This window comes from Schistocerca serialis, chromosome 11 (assembly GCF_023864345.2).
Source record: "Schistocerca serialis cubense isolate TAMUIC-IGC-003099 chromosome 11, iqSchSeri2.2, whole genome shotgun sequence".
NCBI classification, from domain to species: domain Eukaryota; kingdom Metazoa; phylum Arthropoda; class Insecta; order Orthoptera; family Acrididae; genus Schistocerca; species Schistocerca serialis.
In genome coordinates this window covers 41,518,983-41,545,552 of record NC_064648.1, presented here as the reverse complement: position 1 = coordinate 41,545,552, position 26,570 = coordinate 41,518,983, and the positions used below count along the sequence as shown (strand labels likewise).

Genomic DNA, 26,570 nt, shown 5'->3' with positions numbered 1-26,570 from the left:
AAACATTTTTCTTTATTTCTAGATATTAAGAATGAATATACACAACATTAAATTCAGTACTATTGACATACACAATTTTTCACTTTACAACAAAACTTTTACAATTTTGTATCAAATTTTAGTTTATTACTACTCTACTTGTCTTTTCATGTGATTATTAATTGAAAATAAAAATAAGTTATTTAATTTTTTTAAAAACTGTAATTCAATATTTGTTGATTAACATTCCAATTTGATAATAAATACATTACTCAGTGCAAAAAGGTAGTTTATCCTAGTGGGACTTCACAATTACCCTAATTACATGCTACACACTTTGCTACTGGCTGGTCTGTTTTTCAAATATTTTGTATTTCACTGCGTTTCATCATCTTCAAATGTTCAAAGCCAATTTTTTTAGTTTTGTTGAGAACTGTGTCATACTACTGTGTGAAATTGATTCTGGGCAAGAAAATCAGAGATGGGTAGTCCGTTAAGTCGTTCCTTGTGAGGCATCTTAGCAAGAACATGGGTGAGAGGTACTACACATAGGATGACATTTCAATGTACGCAGAAATGTTACTTGCAAAAAGTAGGGATGATCTCTGCAGAAACCCTGCAGCGATGGAACAGACTCCCTGGTTCATGTTGACAGCATGTACAGGATGCACACAAGAAAAATAAAAATAAAAATAATAAAGAAAAGTTGTGTCTTACAATATTCAAACTGAAGACTTCACAATTACAAGGCTAGAACACTATGCACGTGGCAGTGGGTGACACTATTTGAGGAGTTACAATTTTTATTATACAGTACTGAACATTATAATCTAGGGAGAGGAAATAAAAATGTTTAACATTTTCCAGTGACAATGTAATTCCATCAGGTAATGGAATGGACTGTCGCTTGACAAAAAGTTTACGATGAATGTCAACAACTGTGAAATGTGGACAATAAATTACAGTCAGATTAAACTAGGTGATACTGAGATAATTAGATTGTGACATTAAACACTGAAAATGACAGACGGGTTTTACTATAACTGATGATGGCTGAAGTAAAGAGAAATTTTGGCAACACTGAAACTACAGCATTTGAACTTCTATGAAAATAAAAAGTAACAGCTCAAATTGTTTTTGTTATACAGAAGGTCACATGTTTATGTAATAACCACCATGAGACCAAGATTACATATAGCATGCAGATGGAGCCACTATGTTGGTGAGATATATCTTATGGTATTACACAACAGCTCCTACCATTGGCTCATTGTATGGTCTAGAATCTCAGTCTGAGAATGGTTACCATAAGTGAAACTTGTGATCTTTTGTGGAAAAAAATTGTTATTTGAACCATTAATTTTTATTTTCATATTCAAAATCAAGTGGCTGTAAAAAGTAAAAAAAATAAATTAGAAAAGGTTTTCTGCAAAAGGAAAATTTGTTAACATATAACATAAATTTAAAATTTTTGTGAAGGTATTTGCCTGGGGATGGAGCATTTGTCAAATGTAAAACATAGATGATACGTGTTCAGACAAGAGAATAAAAGCTTTTAAAATGTGATGCCACAGAAGCCTAATAAAAATAAGATGGGTAGACAAGATAGCTAACAAAAGAAAATTGAATCTAACTGGGGAGAAAATAACCTTATGTCACATTTAAACTGAAGTGGGACTGAGCTCAGGAATAATCCACTTGATAGCTGAGGGTAGTGTCATGGGCACATATTGTAGAGGAAGAACAAGACAGCTACAGTATGCAAAATCAAATGGATGTAGGATGCTGTAATTATGCAGAGAGTAGCTTGGAGAGCTGTATCGAAACAGCCTTCAGATGGAAGACCTAACAACAATTCACACATTCAAAGACACATTATATAACAATAGCACTTTTGTAAACAATAGAAGGCATATGGAAGGCAAAATAACATGAAATCTTAAATGAAATCTGGTAACTACAAAAGCAAAGGTGACAGGAACAATAAAGAAAATGCAGAATTAGGCAAAAGTATACAGAGTTTGTGAGAAGATAGAAATGAAATTATGACAATGGAAATAATTGAATATAATAATACTTTAAAGCAGAAACATCATCAATTTACTTTCATCAGTTAAGGTAGCAATTGGCACAGTAAGTAATAGCAGAGGCAAAAATGCAAAAGTTCAAATTGCTCTGAGCGCTATGGGAATTAACAGCTGATGTCATGAGTCCCCTAGAACTTAGAACTACTTAAATCTAACTAACCTAAGGACATCACACACATCCACGCCTGAGGCAGGATTCAAACCTGCGACTGTAGCGGCCGCACGGTTGCAGACTGAAGCGCCTAGAACCGCTCGGCCACATCGGCCGGCAACTGGACAAGTGTCCCAACTTTTACTTAATGTTTGTATGGTGACACAGATCTTTAGGAAATACAGATCATTAACAGTGAAAACAATGCCATCCCAGAATTAATACTGGGTGTGAAGCTAAAAAGGCAAAGGCACCTAGAGATAATGGTGTCTCCATAGAATTGGTTAAAACTGGAGAAGTAGTATATATGAAAGCTCCAAAATTATTTATAGAAATGTCTGAAAATTACGGCATCTCCCCAAAATTAGGATAAGGGACTGATTATTCTCCCTTAAAAAAAAACGTCAATATTATCAACACATAATTGATGATGAGATCATATGTTTCATTGGGGACCATTTCATTTAACAAATATATCATGGCTAGCGTGTAGCAATTTGCGCAAGTCATTTGGCACCATTTTCGTTATTATCCTGAGAAAGTCTATTAATAAATTTTCAAGAACTGGCTTCAAATGATGACTAGGAATATACTACAACCCCCTTTGTATCACTCACACGGGGATTGTGAGGATAACATTAGAATAATTACTGCACACACAGAGGCATTCAAACCATCATTTATTTCTGCACTCCATATGCAAATGGAATGGGAAGAAACCCTAATAACTGAGACAATGGGTCATACTCTATGCCATGTACCTCACAGTGGTCGCATATAAGACTGATTGCTACAGTGCAGATGACCTCACAATAGCTAATTGAAAGCAAGTAAAATACCATATTTCGGTTAATACTGAATTAATTAACAAGGCTATTAGACATCACCCAACTATGAACTAATTACATGAGGTGGCACACAAGAATCGTTCTTAGGGCCCTTACATTTTCTTATGTATACCAATGATCTTCCATGAACCATGGACCTTTCTGAGATAGAGTGGCTTGCATGAATCAATGACACAATCACACTGCAGCTGCAACCACAATGGAGGGGACATATGGAGAGGTCAGACTTACAGGTCTTGAAGAGGGGTAGCAATGTTTTCAGTAGTTGCAGGGGACTGATCTGACATTGTATGTGCATGCTATCAAGGTATAACAGTTGAAGGCATAGGGATACACAGCTCTACTGTATTATTAAATTATTTTGGCACCTTCTTGGGTAAAATAGTCTGGATGTAAAGTAGTCCCCATTCCAATCTCCAGGTAACAACTACTTACGAGGATGTCATCATTAGGAAAAATAAAATGGGTATACTACAGGTTGGAGCACGTAATGCTAGATTTCTTAATAGGATTAGTAAGCTAAAGAATTAAAAAAGAAAAAGGGACAGTTTGAAATAACATATAGTGGGAAGTAGTGAAGTCCACTGGCCAGAATACACAGTCATAAAAAGAAAATCAAACAGGTTAATGCAAGCATAGGTCTAATAATGAATTTAAAAAAAGAATGCAGCAAAGTTTCCATGAACAGCATAATGAACAAATTATAATAGGCACAACAAACATGAAGCCAGCATTCGTAACAATATTACAAGTTTATATGCCAGCTATCTCTGAAGGTGATGAAGAGACAGAAAGAATGTATGATGAGGTAAAAGAAATTATTCAGACAATTAAGGGAGATGACAATTTAATTGTAATGTGGGACTGGAATCTGACAGAAAGAAAAGGACGAGAAAGTAATATAGTAGGATAACATGGGCAACCGAAAAGGAATGAGAGAGAGGTGGTCATCTAACAGAATTTTGCAGACAGCATAATTTAATCACTGTTAACACTAGGTTTGCAAATCACGAAACAGGGGTGTACCTGCAGAAGAGATCTGGAGACACATGATAACTTCAAGTAGATGAAGTAATACTATGACAGAGACTTTGAAATATTGCCAGGGGTAGATGTGAACTGTTACCATAATTAATTGGTTATGAACTGCAAATTAAAACTGACAAAATTTCAGAAAGGTATGAAATTAAGTAGATGATACCTGGATAAGTTGAAAGAACCCAGTGGATGTTGCAAGATTCAAAGGAAGGATTAGGCAACAATTGACAGAAACAGTGGAAAGAAACACAACAGAACATGAATGGGTAGCCTTGAGAGAGTAAAAAGACAAGGCACAGCAGAAATCCCTGGAAGACATACGAGATATTTCATTTAACTGATGAAATGAGAAAATACAAAAATACAGACAAAAGGGAAAAACAGAAGTCTAAAATGAGATTGACAGGAAATGTTTAATGGCAAAGAAGGAATGACTAGACAAGAAATGAAAGAATGTAGTAGCATAAATAACTATGGGAAAGATGGATGCGGCCTGTGGAAAAATTAAACAGACTAAGCAAAGAAGGAAAATGTGATAGTTGAAAGAAATATGTAAAACAAAATTAACTTGAATACAACATTATTAAAAGTGAAGAGGCATTAGCTTAAGACAAAAGGGAAGATGTGATACTGTGTGAAGATTGACAGGGCACTGACAGATATAAGTTGAAAGAAGGTCCCTGAAATAGAATAGATGCAATTCTCTAAACAATATTGATATTCTTGGGAGAGCCACACTATTCTAGCTAGTTACATATACATGAGATAGACGAAATAGCCTCAGACATCAAAAAGAATGTAATAAATTGATCGTCAAACATGGCAAGTTCCATGAGACATGACTAGTCCTGAACTATGAGTTTAATAAATCATGCTTGCCAAATACTGACACAAATTATTTAATCTTTGAAAATTCAGAATGTAGCAGGGATAAAATAAAGGAGCATAATGTTATTTAGAACTTGTCCAGAAGACAGACTGCAGTTATAAGAGCCAAAGAACTTGACATGGAAGCAGTGGTTGAGAGAGGAGTAAGACAGGGTTGTAGCCTATTCATAATGTTATTAAACCTGTACATCAAGCAAGCATTAAAGGAAAATGTGGAAAGAATAAATGTGGAAAGTGAATAAATTGCAGAGATCAATTGAAGAGACCTGCTTCAAATTGAGCCTTGATGACCAACAGATATGCATCTGAAGATGCTCCAGACAGTGTGGGTACCAATCTATCACCCGCCATGTGGCCCAACAGTAAGGAGTGATGGTTTGGGGTGCCATTTCATCTCATAGTAAGCCATCCTACAATATGCTGCCCACACATGGTGAGAGTTTCTACTGTTTGTCTTCATTCTTGTCAAATCCTACCTTGGCCAGTAAAGTTGCCAGATCTCTCCCAGCTGTGGATGTTTGAAGCACTATGGGCAGGACCATCCAACTAGCTCAAGATTTTGATGATACAATATACCAACTGGGCAGAATCTGGCACAATATCACTCAGAAGGACATCCAACAACTCTATCAATCAATACCAAGCCAGATAACTGCTTGCATAAGGCATAGAGATGGATGAGTGTCTTACTGACGCCAATTTCTGTCCCATTTGCACGATTTCCTTGTGGTGTCTTGTTTTCCCTTTAGAGTGTATATCTTACTTTCTGAGTAGCATAACTCTGATTCTAGAATTCATGGTTGTCAAGTTACCTTCCATTAGGAATGTGGAATGCACTCAATGGCTGTGATATGACTTTCAAAATGTTGGAGCACAGCAAACAGTCACCCTGTCTTTCAGGTTTTATTAAAGCAAATCTAGATTTTCACTAGTGTCTAGCCATTATCAATGCACTATTTCATGATTTCAATATATGCTCTAGTATGTCAGTGCCCTGTTGTTCAGGCTTCTGTCACAGTTTGAGTGAACTAATGAATTGTGATATAAGCCCAAACAACAGGGCACTGACCTACCAGAACATCTACTGTAACCATGAAATAGTGCTTTAACAAAGCCTGAAAGGAAAGAATGACTGACTGATGTGCTCCATCAGTTTGAAATTTGTGATTGTCCCATTTGCATATTTCTAGTACTGTAACAACAAACAAATCAAGTGCCTGTAGATACATATTCCATCTTTCAAACTGAAGCAAAATAATACTGTTTCACCACTGGGATTATGCAACTTGGCACTGTAGCATTATCGGTATAAGAATGAAGCAGCAAGGCTGAGAGTGAGAGAGGAGCATTCACAGACAAGGACAGAGAGAAATGTAGCCTGACAATACAATACATTCCTCGGACTTGGTGGACAACACAGGCAGCATCTCAGAAATATTTTGGCAATTACCACAGCAACTGGATTCATCAGCAATACAGTCCTCCCATAGTGGAATATTGCTATGTATTGATCTACATAGCTGCAATGTCATGGCTGCAGTCACACGTTGCTATAAAATGTGGCCCATGTAAACACATCCTTATATTTGAGTCTTAAGTCTTTGTGCATTACTGACATAATAGGAATTTTATTATTGGCAGTCTGAGCATGAATGTGACTATTAATAATAAATATACTTCAAAACCAATTCAATGATTGTGAATTCCTTGACATCAGCTATATTACTTATAGATTTACTACTCAACAGCAACATATGAAAATTTGTGCTTCAACAGCACTTGACCCTGGATTTCTTCCTTACTGTGAGTAGTCATCTTCATTCTGACAGCTGATAAGGAATTCACAATCAGTGAATTAATTTTGAAGTTTTTGTTCAGCTGTGGATCATTAACAGTGTCAATTACCCAGGTTAAACTGGACCCAAGACTGTGTGGGTAACAGTAAAACATGGATAACACAAAATACATGTGCGTTTTACCAGGAGGTATTATTACTGCATTTACAAAACATGTTACATTTCACATTTGAAATCCCTCTGCATCACACATGTTACCTCCTGGAAACTGGAAACTTGTGTACAAAATTACCCTTGAAACTCACTGTAATTTGTATCACTTGCTTCCAGTTCACTACCAGCTACAATAACCATTTTTATTTATTTATTTTGTTTCCATGTCACATTTTTACTGTGTGGTTGTCATTTCCCAGAGCAGGCTGTTCCAGCTCGTCGGCTCCGTTGTGAGCCACAGAGCGCTCCCTGCTCCAGGGAGCCGTGTCACTCGCTGTGACCATTCAAGTGGGCCGGCACACCGGCAGGTGGCATGGCAGGCTGAGGCAGGCGGCAAGGCAAGCGTTTTGATGTGCCAGCTGCGTCTTACAAGATCGACAACCTCATACTCTTAGCTGCTAAGACGTAGTGACATGCTACACTAGGAAATACGATGTTCAGGAAATAAATAAGAAACAACTGTTTTACAAGAAATTGCATACTAAATTTATTGGGCCTCTGTAGCTTGACTTTTCTTTTCATTACAAGATCAAAAATATCAGGCGTCAAAGCGTTCACAGCATTAATGCGGAGGATGGCCTTCATTGTTGCATCCTGAAGAAACGATCGTTCCTTACTTTTTACTCCTTTCATTGCTGAGAAAAGCTGCTCACAACAATACTTGGGAAATGTTTTTTGCTGTAATGAACGATACCATCATGACAAATCCAACGTGTTGTAGCACCTGTCTTTCAACAAAGTTGAATTTTGCTAATCAATAATCTCCAAATGAAGTGATGATGACAAGTCATCGGGGGAAACTGAAAAAGGAGTGCTGAACACCTTAAGTTCCACTTCCAAACTAGTGAGGTCTCGGAATCGTGTTTCAAACGACATGATGAGCTGCTTTAACTTTGTTTGGTAATCGCCAAAAGTAGTACCTTCAGGTAGTTTTTAAGAAGCAAGATGATTGAAGAACGTTAAATGTCCATTATTCATATGCATCTCAAATAAACGTAACTTTTGCATGAACTCTCTGATCTGGTTGTGTATGTCAACGATTAGCTGCCCTTTGCCCTGCAATGACAGATTTACATTATTTAGATGTATAGTTATGTCAGCTAGGAACGCCAGCTCTGATATCCATTTTATATCTTTCAGACAATGCATTTCTTCCCCTTTCATTTCCAGAAAAAGGGTTATTTCCTCACGAATGGCAAAGAAAACATCAAGAACTTTTCCCCGACTCAGCCAACGAACTGTACTGTGGTAAGGTATATCCCCATACTCCGCTTCCATATCTTTCAGGAATCCTTTGGATTGGCGATGATTCATACCGTGACGCCGCACAAAATTCACACACTTCACGACATCTTTCATAACGCCACCTAGCTCTATTGTTTCAGCGCACAGTGCCTCTTGGTGAATAAAACAATGAAGAATCAAAATGTCTTTCCCGAATTCGTCCCTGAGTTTATTTTTCAAATGAGAAGCATAACCTTGGTGACACCTGATCATTTGTGGTGCGCCGTCTGTCGCTACAGAATGGAGCTTATCCCACGGCAAATTCACATTGTCCACTGATTCACAAACAGCTTCAAAAATGTCATGTCCTGTTGCAGTGTAATCGAGTGGTACCACATCCAAGAGTTCTTCAGTTACTTGCAGCTCCATGTCGACACCACGCACAAAAACTGCAAGCTGAGCACATTCCGATATGTAGGTGCTTTCGTCAAGCACTAGCGAAAATGCAACAAAGCTCTCCGCCTTTTTCCTCAGCTGTGTCTCTAAATCCGCTGCCATGTCCAGGATTCAACGAGACATTGTTTGCTTCGACAGGCAAACCCCTTCAATTGCCTGCACCTCCCTTGGAAACAAACATTCTGCAACGGCTACCATGCACGATTTTACGAGTGGTCCCACCGAAAACGGCTTGCCACTTGTTGCAATGATGTGAGCCACCCTGTAGCTTGCTCGAATTGCAGACTCAGTAGTGTTTTCTCCGCTCTCATTCACCTGAAAATTATAAATGCATTACAGACCACGAACTATGTTGCATGCTTTGATACCCTTCGTATTACGAAACCGTTTCTAAACTTAACATCTCCTGGTATGTCGTTCTTAAGCCTGGCCACCAGTTCTCTGCGTGCAACGCCTTCTACCTTATCATAGTCCGCTGCGTGAAGACGTGTATAATGTCGTTGTATATTGTACCTCTTCTTAGAATTAATTACTTTATGACATACAAGACACTGCGGACGACCATCCTTCTCAATGAATAGAAAGGTATCCTCCAATAGAGGTACAGGGCTCCTGCGGCTAATCATAGCTGTCACTGAACACAGATTATTGCGTCAGTTGTGGCTGCACGCGGCCAGGGGGCAGCGAGTTCGCTTTCCCCCTCCACACGGGCTCTGAGCTGCCGCAGTGAGCGCTCCAGCTCCCTGGAGCTTGGTTGGAACAGCCTGTCCCAGAGGGTCATGACACTCATTGAGGGGAATCACTTTTGTCCTGCATACTCTCAACAGACCCACACATTTCAATTCCAAGGTATGCACATTAACAGGTTGGCTGATTGGCCTTCTTCACCCTTTTCATCTACAAAACACACTATTCAGTATATCCTCATAATTTAGCTGTTCAAATCCTGGTTCATAGACACTGTCATTTGACGACCCCCAGATGTATTTGTCAGCTATGTCTTCACAACTAGAAATTTGTATTCTAAATGGAAATATCCATACAAATAACAACAGAATATTCCAGACTCACAAATTGGTAAACTGTGTATGGATAGTCTGAAAATGGATTATAAGGAGTGTTCTGTATTTAAAAACTGTTTAAAGCAACTAATAGTGATTGACTGGATACTAGAAATTGCTACTAACATCACTGCTCCCTCCCCCCCCCCCCCCCCCAACTTTCCTCACTCACTCTCACTCTCTCTCTCTCTCTCTCTCTCTCTCTCTCTCTCTCTCTCTCTCTCTGTTTGTACAACTAAGATTTACAAACTAGTTACAGTCAGAATCAACGTACTTCATCAATTTTCTCTTTACTATGCACCTCACACTGGTACAGAAAGCTGCTTCAAAGTGCCAACCTTCAACAAATATACAAAACAAAATCAGTCATCTGAAATGATCAAACACATGCAATAACCTGATACATTTTTTGTGAGAAGCAATGGCAGTATTCACTCATTTGTCCAGTCATCATGTTCCACCAAATCTGATGAAAATGAACCTTGTGGCACATGGAACACGTAAAATTATACATTAGTGGGCAGAAGGAGTGAGTGCTGGCATCCTCCTAATGCACAGGTGCGTTTTAATTAAACTCCCATTACTTGAGGCAGTGTAGACAGAAAAATGTTTACTGTACGAGTACCCAACTTTATAGGAATGATGTTCAAACTGTGCACTGCAGGATTTGCATTGTTAGAAGTGTTAAAGTCATTACCTGCCATTAGACACTGGTGATAGCATGGCACTGTAGGGTAGAAACACAAAGGTTAATGTACAGTACAGTTGCAGGCAGACAACATAGGTCTCAACAAGGTGAGCAGGGCCTTACTCATTAAGGTGTTTTATCACAACAACAGCAATAGTGAGGCTGCTCTTCGTGAGTATCACTGCATTAAGGGAATATGGAGAAATCTTCTTTCCATACTGGGGTTGATGAACATGATTCATAAGTTCAAATTAACTGGTAACTTAGGAACTGTTCCTGGGAGAGACCAACTATCAGTTGCACTGCAAATTGTTAAGAAGTTACTGTTATCATGGCTGAAAATGCTGGCTGCAATGTGCAGTCTTCATGTAGTGCATGAGCTGTGTTGTGACATCTGAACATTTTATGGATCACCATTCAAAAGAGCTGCTATGAAATAGTATCTCTAGTGTGATTCCAGGATGTCGTGGATGCAGACAGTGATCACATTAAGCAATATTTTTAACCTGGAATGTAAACATGGTACACAATTAACAGATTGTGCAATTAACAAAAGTTAGCCTGTCAAGTGTAAATTAAAATTTATTTCTTTCAATGGTTCACTTATTATTTTTCTTCCGCATGTCCATACAAATGGTCCATAAGGTTTCACTGTCCTACATTCACTCATTTTTCATAGCCGCCCTCACAAGTGATGAAAGTTTAATTATAAACACCCTGTATAATAACAAATTATAATGAACACTAATCTACTCATACTGATAATGATAGTACACTATCATTATATTGCTGAAAGATGTTTCTGCTCTTCTTGTTATTATTATTCTTGTCATTGTCTTCAGTCCAAAGACTGGTATGATGCACCTTTTCAAGGCAATCCCCTTCATCTCTGCACAATTACTGCAATGTATGTCCACTTTGTTTCATTGCCAAATGTCCACCTGCTTAGCTGGGTGGTAATGTGCTTACCTCCCATGCAATGGGCCAGGGCTCCATTCCTGGCCGGTTTGGAGACTTTCTCTACTCATGGACTGGGTGTTGTGTTGTCCTCATCATCGTTTCACCCTCATCATTGGCTGCAAGTCGCCCAATGTGGCGCCAACTGAAATAAGACTTGCACTTGGTGGCCGAACCCAATGGGACCTCCCAGCTGACAATGCCATATGATCATTTCATTTATTTTTTTTCATTGACAAATACTTATTGGTACCAAAGATTTTCCCCTCCTGTCCTAATTATTAACCACACTATTCATTTCTCTTTCTCCTACTCTACCTTCAGCATTAACTCTGTCCTTATCATCTCTTGACTGATGCTGACAGAGCCAACAGATATCAACATAACAAAAGTGTATGATAAAAAAACACAAATACTCCTATCATTTTTTTATTTTTTATTTTTTTTGTAATCACAGAGTTTTACTATATTTCACATCTTTTAACAGTGCCTATGTTGGTTATATGTTTTATACACTAGTTTAGCCAGACAGATATATCTCAGGATTATAATATAGAACTAGACTTATAAAATACAGAAATCCTTAGTGAGCAAAAGCCATTTTACACTCTACAAATCCTAGAAGATGAAGGTCATGGTGAAGGAACATAAATCAAAGCAACAGTGTGAAATGTAACCTGTAAAAATAACATCTGATAAATATCTTAACAGTCAATTACTTTTTTCTTAGGATCCAAAAAGTTTAATAACTACAGAATAATCCTGATGTTCAATTTTCATTCTAGATATTCCAAATCTGCATATGCATTTGCTACTGCTTGCCAAAAAACTGTGAGCTCATAACACTCCACAATGGTGATTTGATTGAGAAACTTTCTGGATATTTTAGATCTTACAGAGGGAGAAGGAAATAACAGAAATTTAATATTTTGTAGAAAAACAAATTCTCTTTCAAACTTTTGCCACAGTAAGCATGGCTCAGATGTCCATTTTAAGACAGAAGGGTTTAAGTGTAAATCAGTTTTAAATTTTTGTTTTATAAACTTCAGCCTCACATATTTCAGGAAGTATAAACCAAGAAGTGATCAAACTTGCATATGTTATAAACACTCTACAATATAACAGTTTCACAATAGCACAGGTTGCTAAACTAATCATGTGAAGAGCTCAAGTTTCCTAAACTTGAGAGAAATTTTGTCACAAAAAAATTTACTGATAACTTTGGCCCTTGAACTAAAACTAGGGATCAGATAACAGGAAACTTAAAAACTTTTTACAGTACAAATTTTGTGCAGTACAAACTGTGAGATCATCCTGCCAATTTTCTGGCAGATTAAATCTGTGTGTTGGACCAAGATTTGAACCTGGAATATTTGTCTTTCATGAGTTAGTGTTCAGCACCTGAGTATCATTAACGATCACCCCTTACAGCTGTACTTCTGCCACTATCCCTCTCCTATGCTGTCTGTGAAAGACAAAAGTCCCAGGTTCAAGTCCTGGTGTGTGACAGTTTTTATACACCAGAAGTTTCAAATCAGTGTACACTGTGATGGAGAATGAAAATTCACACTTTCAACTTGCCAAACTTCACTGCTTTACTACTAATAATTACTGAAAAACCAATTCAAACTTACCCAAAACTTTTGAAATGTCATCACAAATTTTTGTCACCCCTGACTTAAGAGGCTTTTATGCACCAAGTATTAAAATTTTTGGGATAGAAATACGTACGTCTTCCTTCGGTTGGTTTAGCAAACCTACTCACAAATGTTGAATGTTATCTAAATTACCTGAGTGGGTGATCCCTAGAACACACGGCATGGAATGACCCCTTTCTTAGCTCCAAATTCAAGGAAAATTACCTCTTCATCTGTAGCTTCCTTGGGTTCTTCTTTCACACCTGTGCGGCTCACGAAGAGGAAGTTCTCCACCTACATACCAAGTGAACAGCTTGCATTAATACAGTCAATATGTTACACAACAGGGGAAAAAAAATGGGAAGAATGGAAGCAGAACAGTCGCAAACTGATGTGGCCCAGGGCTTAATGTGAATGGTTCTGTTGTTTTTTGGATGTTGCAACAGTTTATAGAGATCAAAATTGTATTCTGAAGACCAGGGCAGGGCCAACCATGTGTAACATCAGAAAGACAGAACCGCAATTTGGCTGTACGAGCACAACAGTACGCCTTAACAGCACAGCAACTGGCATCTGATCTATCAGCATCTACTGGACGTGTAGTAGTGAAGCAAATGGCTTACAGAAGGCTTTGGCAGAGTGCCCTTTATTGTTGGAGACCTGCTGTATGTGCTTCTGACGTGTCTTCATAGAAGGGAACATCTAGAGTGGAGCCATCAACATGCCAGTTGGATGGTCAAAGAGTGGGCCAATTTTCCTTTTATACGAGTCCCAATTTGGTCTGAACAGTGATTCTGAATGGAATCACATCTGGAGAGAACATGGAATACAATTTTGGGACCCAACCACTGTGGAAAGAGACTGATATCGAGGATGATGCCTAACGGTGTGGGCTGGTGTATGTCGACCAAACAAACACTACTTCATGAAATTGTATAATTACATCAGCAAGGTTTAACTGCTGTCAGGTATCATGATGAGATCTTGGGATCTCACGTGCAGATGTTGCACAGTGCTGTGGGCCCAGATTTCACATTGCTGGACGATAATGCTTGACCTCACAGAGCAAGGGTGGCTGAAGATTCCCTGGAAACGGAAGATATTGCACGCATGGTGTGGCCTGCCTGCCATCACGATTTGAATCCCATAGAGCACATCTCAGATGCAGTAGGGGCATGGGTTGCATCATGATAAGCACCCACCAACCACTCTCCAAGACTTGTAAGCAGCACTGCAGGAAGAATGGGCATTCCTGCCTCAACATGAGATTGCACATGCCATCATTTGTCAGGCCTGTATTGCTACCAGAATTGGTCACACCCAATACGGAGCACATTAACCCGTTGTTGGAATGTGTGAATAAACCTCTTAAATTGTAAAAAAATGAATAATATTTTTGTCTATGATTACGCATGTTGCAGTTGTTTACGTTCTGTATTCTTTATATTGTTTCTACTTTACTATCACCTGATTATACTGTTTTGTAGCAAACGAAACACAACCCTGCAAAATTTTAGTTTATTGCTTTAATTTTTAAAACCAGCTTAGATTAGATCATTTATGTATATTATAAACAGTAATGACCCTATAACACTTCCTTCTTGTACTTCAGAAATTACCATCAAGTTTTGTTGAGTTCGTCCTGTTAAAACCAACTCATTAAGTTCTATCTCCTGGAAAGTCATGAATCCAGTCACAAATCTCATCTTGTTGTTGTTGTTGTGGTCTTCAGTCCAGAGACTGGTTTGATGCACCTCTCCATGCTACTCTCTCCTGTGCAAGCTTCTTCATCTCCCAGTACCTACTGCAGCCCACATCCTTCCGAATCTGTACAGTGTATCCATCTCTTGATCTCCCTATACGATTTTTACCCTCCACGCTGTCCTACAATACTAAATTGGTGATCCCTTGATGCCTCAGAATACGCCCTACCAACCAATTCCTTTTTCTAGTCAAGTTGTGCCACAAATTTCTCTTCTCTCCAATTCTATTCAATACCTCCTCATTAGTTATGTGATCTACCCATCTAATCTTCAGCATTCTTCTGTAGCACCACATTTCGAAAGCTTCTATTCTCTTCTTGTCCAAACTATTTATCATCCATGTTTCACTTCCATACATGGCTACACTCCATACAAATACTTTCAGAAACGACTTCTATACTCGATATTAACAAATTTCTCTTCTACAGAAACACTTTCCTTGCCATTGCCAGTCTACATTTTATATCCTCTCTATTTCGACCATCATCAGTTATTTTGCTCCCCAAATAGCAAAACTCATTTACTACTTTAAGCATCTCATTTCCCAACCTAATTCTCACAGCATCACCTGATTTAATTCAACTACATTCCATCATCCTCGTTTTGCTTTTGTTGATGTTCATCTTATATCCTCCTTTCAAGACACTGTCTATTCCATTCAGCTGCTCTTCCACGTCCTTTGCTGTCTCTGACAGAATTACAGTGTCATCGGTGAGCCTCAAGATTTTTATTTCTTCCATGGATTTTAATTCCTACTCCGAATTTTTCTTTTGTTTCTTTTACTGCTTGCCCAGTATACAGAGTGAATAACATCGGGGATAGGCTACAACCCTGTCTCACACTCAGTAAGCTGAACGGTTTCCAGAATTTGAAGAATACATCTCGACCTGGGCAACAACGTCCATACTGCTCTGGGTCTCATGGACGAACAAAGTAAGCTGAGTTTCATAAGATCTCTGGGTACAGGACTCATGCTGGTTTTTATAGAGGAGACTTTTATCTTCCAAAAATGTAATAAGTGAACACAGAACATGTTCCATAATCCAGTAAGTGGCTGATATCAGTGACATAAGCTCATATTATGTGCTCCTGTCAAATAATCTCATAAACAGGAATGACCTGTGCTTTTTTTCCAGTGGCTTGTTACTGTTTATTGTTCCCATGACCTACGATAAAATAATGCTTGGAGGGGAGCATGTTCTTTTACGTGATCTCTGCTGAACCTCAGAGGCATGTCATTTGGTGCAGATGCCCTTAAACTGTTGAATGATTTTAATTTATTTTACATTCCATCAGTTATCTCAATGTCTGACATATTGATGTCTCTGTGTGTGCAATGATTGATAGCAAAGTCATATTATGATCTTCCATGGTCAAAAATTCTGGAATAATGAATACAGTATTTCAGTCTTATCCCTGTCACCTTCCATTTCAGTGCCGGCAGGTCTTCCATGATTTCCCTAAATGGGGGTCCAGAAGTGAGTTGTGAATGCATAGCTCAGTCAATGAGCCAAGGTTTTATTTTTCAATCCCAGTCTGAAACATGGTTTTAATCCACAATGAAGTTTCAAACCTATCATTAATGTGTGGACCCCACTTCCATGCCTGCAGAATTAATTTCAAGTTTATACAAACCACCAAAGGAAAAAGCTATTCAAACTGATGAATAATAAAAATTATTTTCTTTCTGTGATACTGCAAGAATATTGAATACAATACAATATTTTAACAAAGTAAAGTTCACAGATGAAGGGCACTCATTGTTGGAATTGAAGGATGTGTAGCTCTAATGTGCCTCTCATGCAAAATGAAAAATCATTAAAATCTGGAATCATGATAATTTCGAAAGTAGCTAGCACAAGTCAGCCAACTCCGCCAACAGAATAATTATTTCATAACAATGCTGTTGTACTAGTAATATGTGATAAAGCAAGTGATCACAGTAAATATACTCAAGATATTGAATAGTTTAATTTTTTCTGTTTAATTAACATTTTTAAAAGCATAATATAAATCAAGTTCCCAGATATACTATTTAAAGAATGCTTTTCACAGCAATAATAGGAATACAGTTTTTAAAGTTCTGAATTTGTCAGTTGTAAAATGCAGGGTGATTCACAAAGATATCCAAATATTTTAATATGTTATTCTCCAAGTAAAATTAAAGAAAAAAGTTCATATAAACATAGGTCCACAAATGTTTTGTTATGGAGCTATGACTAACAAATGATTTTACCTGAAATTTAGCAACTTCGCTAATATGAAGCCATCGCAAAACTACGAGGTTAAAGTAAAGCACAATTTCCATTTATTTTGTTGTTATGGGTCTGGTGAGTCTAATAAAACATGTCCCAGACATACATCTGCAGTAGTTTTCCAGAACATCTAGAGAAACAAAGATAATTATATAAGTAAATTTGTTTACTTTCCATTAAGAATGTAGAAACATTTATGTCTCTGTTGGCAACCGTTAGTGAGTTGTTTCAGTCATTTCCTAACCTTGAAACGAGTTAGTTTTCTGTATTATTAAGTGAAAGAACTAATAACAGTGTAGTTAAGTGATATAACATAGTAACTGTTGTAGTTAGTAGATTATTCATGAAATAGGGATGCCTTTCAAATTTACAACAGATGAATATGCTGATATGGTGTTTATTTATGGTTAATGTGATGATAATGCTACAGTTGCAGTTAACAAATATCATGTACATTATCCAACTCTGAAGATTCTAAATGTGCGAACCATTAGCAGTGTATTTCGAATGTTACGGGAGACAGGTTCTCTACCTAGCATTTATAATCTATTCATACATGTGCAGCTAAATGCATTGAACAAGATAGAGAGATTTTTGAACATTTATTGTGAAATGTAATATGAAATTGCACGCACACTGTACAACATCCATAACACTGAAATTTTGTTCTTGTTTAACATGAATCACATGTGCTATGGTATTAATAAAAGCAGATTATCTGACACATTCATAGAGTTTCAGTTAACATTACTACCATCATTTTTCTGAAATTAAATTCTCTACAACTTCTGCTGAAAACTTTTTGCAGTTGTCAAAAATTTAAAAAACAAATTGGACAAAGTAGTTAATAAATTAAAAACTTTATGAAATTACAACTTTGCTTCTCTGGATGTTATGGAAAACTATTGCAGATACACATCTGGGGCATGTTTTATTAGATTCACCATATCAATAACAACAATATAAATGGAAATCGTACTTTACTTTAACCTTGTACTGTTTTGTGATGGCTTCATATTGGCGAAGTTGCTAAATTTCAGGCAAAATCTTTTATTAGCCGTAACACTGTAACTAAACGTTTGTGGACCTATGTTTATATGAACTTTTTTCCTTGGTTTTACTTGGAGAATAATATATTAAAATATTTGCATATCTTCACTAAGAGCAGTGAATGGGTTTTTCTATTTGGGCAACAGAATAATTGACAATGGTTAAAGCAGAGATGATATAAAATGTAAATATACAAAAGCAAAGTATATCTCAAAAAGAAAAAAATTTTGATATCAATACAAATTCAAATGTTAGGAACTCATTTCTGAAGGTTTTTTTCTGAAGGCTATCTCATTATCAGGAGAAAGAAAACTGCCATTCTATGGATTGGAGCGTGGAGTGTCAGGTCCCTTAATCGAGCAGGTAGGTTAGAAAATTTAAAAAGAGAAATGGATAGGTTAAAGTTAGAGATAGTGGGAATTAGTTCAGTGGCAGGAGGAACAAGACTTCCGGTCAGGTGAATACAGGGTTATAAATACAAAATCAAATAGCGGTAATGCAGGAGTAGGTTTAATAATGAATAAAAAAAATACGAGTGCGAGTAAGCTACTACAAACAGCATAGAGAATGCATTATTGTGGCCAAGATAGACATGAAGCTCATGCCTACCACAGTAGTACAGATTTATATGCCAACTAGCTCCACAGAAGATGAAGAGATAGATGAAATGTATGAGGAGGTACAAGAAATTATTCAGATAGTGAAGAGACAAAAATTTATTAGTCATGGGTGACTGGAATTCAATAGTAGGAAAAGGAAGGGAAGGAAATGTAGTAGATGAATATGGAATGGGGGTAAGGAATGAAAGACGAAGCCACCTGGTAGAACTTTGCACAGAGCATAAATTAATCACAGCTAACACTTGGTTCAAGAATCATGAAAGAAGTTTGTATACATGGAAGAGGCCTGGAGATACTGGAAAGTTACAGATAAATTATATAATGGTAAGACAGAGATTTAGGAACCAGGTTTTAAATTGTAAGACATTTCCAGGGGCAGATGTGGACTCTGACCACAACCTGTTGGTTATGAACTGTAGATTAAAACTGAAGAAACTGCAAAAAACTGGGAATTGAAGTAAATGGGACCTGGATAAACTGACAGAACCAGAGGTTTCAGAGAGTTTCTGAGAGAGCATTAGGGAATGATTGACAGGAATGGACGAAAGAAATAGAGTAGAAGAAGAATGGGTACCTTCGAGTGATGAAATAGTTAAAGCAGCAGAGGATCAAGTAGGTGGAAAGACAAGGGATAGTATAAATTCTTCGGTAACAGAATGGCTAAAGGACAAATGAAAGGATGTAGAGGCATATATAACTAGGGGTAACATAGATACTACCTACAGGAAAATCAAAGAGACCTTTGGAGAAAAGAGACCTTTGGAGAAAAGAGAACCATTTGCATGAATATCAAGAGCTCAGGTGGAAAACCAGTCCTAAGTAATGAATAGAAAGCAGATATCTGGAAGGAGTATAGAGAGGGTCTATACAAGGGTGATATACTGGAGGGCAATATTATGGAAATGGAAGAGGATGTAGATAAATATGAAATGGGAGATAGGGTACAGTGTGACAAGTTTGACAAGTCAATGAAACAGCTAGGTCAAAAAAAGGCCCTGGGAGTAAACAGCATTCCATTAGAACTCCTGACAGCCTTGGGAGAGCCAGTCCTGACAAAACTCTTCCATCTGGTGAGCAAGATGTATGAGACAGGCATAATACCCTTAGACTTCAAGAAGAATATAATAATTCCAATACCAAAGGAAGCAGGTGTTGACAGAAGTGAAAATTACCAAACTATCAGTTTAATAAGTCATGGCTGCAAAATACTAACATGAATTCTTTACAGACGAATGGAAAACTGGTAGAAGCCAACCTTGGGGAAGATCAGTTTGGATTCCGTAGAAATGTTGGAACACGTGAGGCAATACTGACCCTACCACTTATCTTAGAAGATAGATTAAGGAAAAGCAAACCTACATTTCTAGGATTTGTAGACTTAGAGAAAGCTTTTTAAAATTTCAACACGAATACTCTCTTTCAAATTCTGAAGGTGGCAGTGGTAAAATCTAGAAAATTTACACAGAAACCAGATGGAAGTTATAAGAGTCAAAGGGCATGAATGGGAAGCAGTGGTTGGGAAGGGAGTAAGACAGGGTTGTAGCTTATCCCCAATGTTATTTGATCTGTATATTGAGCAAGCAGTAAAGGAAACAAAAGAAAAATTTGGAGTAGGAATTAGAATCCATCAAGAAGAAACAAAAATTTTGAGGTTCGCCGATGACATTATAATTCTGTCAGAGGCAGCAAAAAACCTACAAGAGCACTTGAACGGAATGGACAGTGTCTTGAAAGGAGAATATAAGATGCCTATCAACAAAAGCAAAACGAGGATAATGGTATGTAGTTGAATTAAATCAGATGATGCTGAGAGAATTAGATCAGGAAATGAGACACTTAAAGTAGCAAATGAGTTTTGCTATTTGGGGAGCAAAATAACTGACGATGGTCGAAATAGAGAGCATATAAAAAGTAGACTGGCAATGGCAAGGAAAGCGTTTCGGAAGAAGAGAAATTTGTTTACATCAAGTATAGATTTAAGTGTCAGGAAGTCATTTCTGAAAGTATTTGTATAGAGTGTAGCCCTGTATGGAAGTGAAACATGAACGATAAATAGTTTAGACAAGAAGAGAACAGAAGCTACAGACAAATTCTGAAGATTAGATGGGTAGATCACATAACTAATGAGGAGGTATTGAATAGAATTGGGCAGAAGAGAAGTTTGGGACACAACTTGACTAGAGGAAGGGATTGGTTGATAGGACATGTTCTGAGGCATCAAGGGATCACCAATTTAGTATTGGAGGGCAGCATGGAGGGTAAAAATCGTATACGGAGACCAAGAGATGAATACACTCAGCAGATGCAGAAGGATGTAGGTTGCAGAAGGTACTGGGAGATGAAGAAGCTTGCACAGGATAGAGTAGCATGGAGAGCTCCATGAAACCAGTCTCAGGACTGAAGACCACAACAACACAACAGCCATATAAGAAGGTGAAATGTGGATGATATGCAATAGAGACAAGAAAGGAATTGAAGCTTTGGAAATGTGGTGTTATACAATAAGCTTGAATTAGAAAATTAGAGGGGTAGACTGGACAACTAATCAGGGGGTACAGGATGAATTGAGAAGAAATGAAATTTCAGGCACAGTTTCACCAAAAGGAGGCACTGGATGATAGGAAGCATCCCGAAGCATCATAGAATCATCACTTTGGTAACAGAGGTAGGTGTGAGGTTGGCAAATTTAGAGGGAGACTAAAGCATGAATATAATAAACAGGTTGGAATGGATGTAGAGTGTAGTAGTTTTGCAGAAACGAAGATACTTGCACAGGATATAATACCGTGGAGAGACAGCAAAACAGTCTCCGGGCTGAAGATTATGATAACAAAAATTCAAGAGTACATTATATACAAATTATGGATGAAATCGTCGAGCAAATGGAGAAACTCACCACGCTCTTTGAAGCAGAGTAACACTCTTGCTTCTCCTCCATTTTGCCATCTACACACCTTCTGTTTTTTGTTTCCTGAGAGCAGCAGCTCAACGTAATAGTGACCACTTCTATTTACTGACGTTACACTAAATACAGTTCATGTTTATCTGCAACAGCATTAGGACCAGCACACTGAAAAATACCATGCCAAATGTTAGGACAGCATCTTCAGAATGGAACAACACAAAATAACAGGAAAATTTCAAGAAATGGTGACAGCCTTCCTCACACACAGAAGTGGGAAATACACTGATAAGTTCAGACATCTTGACCATCTGCTTAATAGTGTGTTGGTCCAGTTCTGGAATGTGATATGGCAGCAATTCTGTAGGGTATGGATTTGACTTAGCCTTAGTATGTTTATGGAAGCAGGTGGCACCAAAAGCCTATGCACATCTTGCAATTCCCATAAATTACAGACTGGTGTTTTGTAGGCACAGAACTAGTATCGACAGTACCACACATATACTACATTGGGTGCCAATACAACAATGTGAGTTCCCTATCAGGCTTTTCTTGTCACACAGACATGTATCCTCATGGAAGGTGCCATCACTGTTGAAGACATCAAGCATGAACAAATGCAAGTGGTCCTCAACAATGTTCATGTAGCCCACAAGGGCCATAGCACTTTCAATCCTGTGCCCTCTATCATGCACTTCACTGGTTTGCACAGTATTATGCACTGCTCTGTCAATGAAAAGAAGACCCATTTTACTGTTGGTGACAGCAGCAGAGGAAATTGGAACTAACTATCCCCCTTGCCCCTCCGAGCACTGAGAATATATCCATGTGTGTCACTTCTGCTTTTGTATATGTGCAAGACACAAACTGCGGCTAACACATCAGCACTGTGGGAAGGCTTCTCTTCACTGCTCCTCACCCCTCTGCAGTTATAATGGGCTGGCAAGATGTCCCTCCTACCACTGGAGATGTGAGAACTCATATAAAGTTATTCTTTCTGTGCAGCTTTACCTAATGAAACAAGAAAGGGCAGGAAAGTTAGAGAAGCCTGATGTACCCTCCAACAAACACCATAAGATCAAAAGTGTGAAACCAGCTGGATTTAGAAATATGCGTGACACCACTACAACATAAAAAAAGAATTAACACTAGGCAATAAACAAGACTAAAATTTCATAAACTTATGAGTCCATCAATTCTTATTCACAGGAGTGGATGTTTAGGGAAAAGAATAACAGGATAAATAATGATCTTAGAAATAAGGTATAGAGCACAGAAATCAAATTTGTGAGGAGAACAGAAGATTATTCATGAACAGTGTTTCACAAACTAGAGGTATAAATAACTGAATGTAATACAACTAAATACCATGTCACCTCACATGAACATGTACTGAGGTTATACATCATATAATTATCTAGCTTGTGTTAGCTCTTTTTAATGTATTTGAAATGGTTAGTGAAAGTCTGTAAAATCAATGGTTTTCTTTATTTGAAAATAATATATGCTGTTCCTAGTTACGATTTCCCTTCACTCACTTTCTGCAAGATACCTTTTTGGGAATTAATTCCATTGTAAGTGCATTTTACGTGTGTTATGCACTAAACAATAGCACACTCACCCTGTGGGTGATCTGCAGCAACATATATCTGATGGCAATATATACAATATCTTTGTGATTATTTGTTATAGTGTGTTTCCATTTTTAATATGCTCTGAAGAATGAATGACTAGGCTAAAGATAGAGGCCACTTATAGGAAAATTAAAAATACTTTTGGAGAAAAGAGAAGCATTTGCATGAATATCAAGAACTCAGATAGCAAGCCTGTGCTAAGAAAAGAACAGAAAGCTGAAAGGTGGAAGGTGAAGGAAACTTACAGAAGGTCTGCACAAGGGAAATGAATTTGAAAATATTATTACATGAAAAAAGAGGAAGTAAATGTTGATGAAGTGGGAGATACGACAGTGTGAGATGACTGACAGAGCACTGAAACACCTAAGACTAGGCCCTCAGAGTAGAAAACAGTGCCTCAGAATTATTGAGATCATTGAGAAAGCAAGTGATGGTGAAACGTTTCCACCTGGTATACAAGGTATATGAGACAGATGAAATATCCTTAAACTTCAAGAAGAATGTAATAACTCGATTTCCAAAGCACGTAGATTCCAAGAGGTGCGTATACTGCCAAATCATCAGTTTTGTAAGTCACAGTTACAAATACTGACACAAATCATTTCCAGAATAATGGGAAAACTGGGTGAAGCTGACTTCAGGGAAGATCACTTTGGATTCCAGAGAAATGAAGGATAATGCAAGATAATAATGATTATATGACTTACATAACCTGTGTTTATAATATTTGTAGACATAGAAGGTTTTGACAATGTTGATTCGGCTACACACTTTGAAATTCCACAGGTAATGGGGTTATAATACAGGGAATGATAGATTATTCACAATTTGTACAGAAACCAGACTACTGTTACAAGAGGCAAAGAATAAGAAAGGGTAGCAATAGTTCAGAAGGGAGTTAGACAGGATTGTAATCTATCCCTAATGCTTTTCAGTCCATACACTGAGCACAGTGCAAAGAAACGAAGGAGAACATTGAAAAGCAAATGAAAATTTAAGTACAAACAAAAAGTGTAAGGTTTCCCAATAACATCATTAGGATGTAAGGGATCCACAATCCCACGAACATAGATATTAGTATCCGACACCCAGGTCGATAGCAAACAGGAATCGATTGTCGAGCGCTGCAGGAGGCAGTGAACTTAGTGTCGAGTGAGTAGTACTGGAGAGTGACGAGTGAGTAGTGCGGGAGAGACAGGCAAGAATGGTGGTCGAGTGAGTTGTAAAAGGTAAAATTCACCGGAGTATGACGAGTGAGCACGTTCCCCTGATCGTCGTGGGGTTGACCCTCACTAATACCGATATGAAACAGAAAGTGACAAGTGCCGAATTACACGTTTCGCATCGGCCAACAACAACCATGGATTTGCAGTGAGGATTGTTGTGAATGTTAACCATCAGCATTGCGTGTGACGAAGTACTGAAAATCAGCAACCAATAAAAGATATAACTGTAATTAGACGTGTAAGGCGAAGGTAGCAACTGCCTCAGAATTTGTGTGTTAGTAGGAAATATATATCAGTTAGTACATCGCAACTTTTATGGTCCTTAATAATAGACAAAGTTTCAATCATTCCACTATCCAGTCTCGGAACAGCCGCACTCCGTTGAAATACCCCCAAAACCACAGCAGAAAAACCGATAACCTTTCATCCATTAAGCACATGGTCATATAATCATAATAATTAACTGTTTGGCGGTTTCGATAAATTACACAAAATCCAGTAAAGGAATTATAAGGGGTTGTTTTATCTTCGCTCCCGTGAAAAGGACAGTCGCAATCTTCGGATCCGAACAATGGTTTATTGACCTCAATTTTTCGTTTCAGTGGAAAGACATTTGGTATTGTCGTTGCCGTGACTAAAATTATAGTATTCCAACTAGAAACAGTGTGACATTTATGGTGAAATTAGAAATCGCGGGGACAAAGCACATTATTTAGACAATACAGTGCAAAAGTGACTTTAAAAGACAATAAGTGCAAAAGTGACTTTAAAAGACAATAAGTGCAGAAGTGACTGAGAAACGGTAAACAATTTGTTTTTACGAGTTGAAGTGACAAGAGTAGTGTTAATAAACAATGAATTGGAGTATGGACAGGAAAACCTGTGTGAATTGCTGTAAAGTTCATACTCTAAGAAAAGGCATGGTTGTGCATAACCACGAGTGAACCAGCCAAAATTCCGTTACGAAAGTATCAAGAGCATGTTTTCAAATGACTTTGTATCCGAAATTATCTTTTGAACGGTGTAAATCGCTCAATTTGATATGGACTAATAAACTGTTACTGCATTTGCGAGTGTTGACTGTCGCTTAATTGTTGGATGACGTCACCCAGACTCTGTGAGCGGCTAACCTAAGCATCTGAAGCAGTGAAGAAGGTCCACACGCCGCGACAGCAAGCATTTAGATAGCGGAGATGTACCACACTGACCAGTGACTACAGCGGAGCCAAGTGGCTGAAATAGAAACAATGACGACGCGGAGTTCCACATCTAATGGCGAACCCTCGAAATAAATAACGTCTGTGCCACCTACCCGCCGATCAATGAAATACGTGACAGCAGCTCCATCCCGTCGCCAACCACCAAACTACGAGACTGCGTCAGCGCGATTCACCAAGACTTAAACAGTGAACACGGCACCACACCAGCTACAACGACGCTTCACCTGACAGCTGCCTCGACGGAGGAGCCAACGCCAACACGACTAGCAGCGCGACTTCGACGAGCGTCGAGGGGTGAGTGAGGACGATTTGCTGGCACGAGACTAATTAATATTGCACTACCTTCAGAGCTCGGAAGGACCTTCAAATTAAATTTGTCAATTGCAGAAAATATAAAACAATATTTTTTAACTTTTTTTTGCGAATTTGCTCTGAAGCATGGTATGCTAATATGCGCGCGTTTTCATGCTGTACAGCACAGAATAGTGTCTCATTTGCATTATTTATTGTAAACTACATGTTTATATGTCTTAAGTTGTGTGTATGTTACTTTGAGATTTTGTGTATAAAAGCAGTCACTGACGTTTGATCTGGATAGGTTTCTGTCATTTATGGTGTTCAATGGAGAGGTCTATTTTTACAGTCTGGGTTAACCTAATGCAGTGAAGTATTATTTAATTTTTAGCTAACTAGTGAGTTAATTTTTATCTAACTAGTGAGTGTTTGGGTTACAAGGATATTATTTTATTTTTCTTATCAGTGCATAGTGAATAGTTGAGAATGGGTCCTGAATTGAAACAAAAAAAGGTTGTGGAGGAGGTAGTTAGAACAATGGAGATAGGGCAGGAGGACAAGGATGAGTCAGGAATTGGTAATT

At 38.0% G+C, this 26,570-nt stretch overlaps 1 protein-coding gene across 2 annotated transcripts in view; it reads right to left on the bottom strand.

The window, feature by feature from the left end:
* The window catches only part of LOC126426976 (uncharacterized), a 141,691-nt gene that overhangs the window by 101,874 nt on the left and 13,247 nt on the right, over positions 1 to 26,570 (bottom strand). The window contains exons 2-4 of one of the 2 annotated variants that reach the window (XM_050089134.1): positions 21,608 to 21,781; positions 17,023 to 17,171; positions 13,249 to 13,317 (exon numbers count right to left, since the gene is read on the bottom strand). In XM_050089134.1, coding sequence (XP_049945091.1) covers positions 13,249 to 13,317; positions 17,023 to 17,094 — 141 coding nt within the window. In that variant the 5' untranslated portion in view covers positions 17,095 to 17,171; positions 21,608 to 21,781. The remainder of the gene's footprint in view (positions 1 to 13,248; positions 13,318 to 17,022; positions 17,172 to 21,607; positions 21,782 to 26,570) is intronic. The other variant, XM_050089133.1, reaches the window with a different exon arrangement.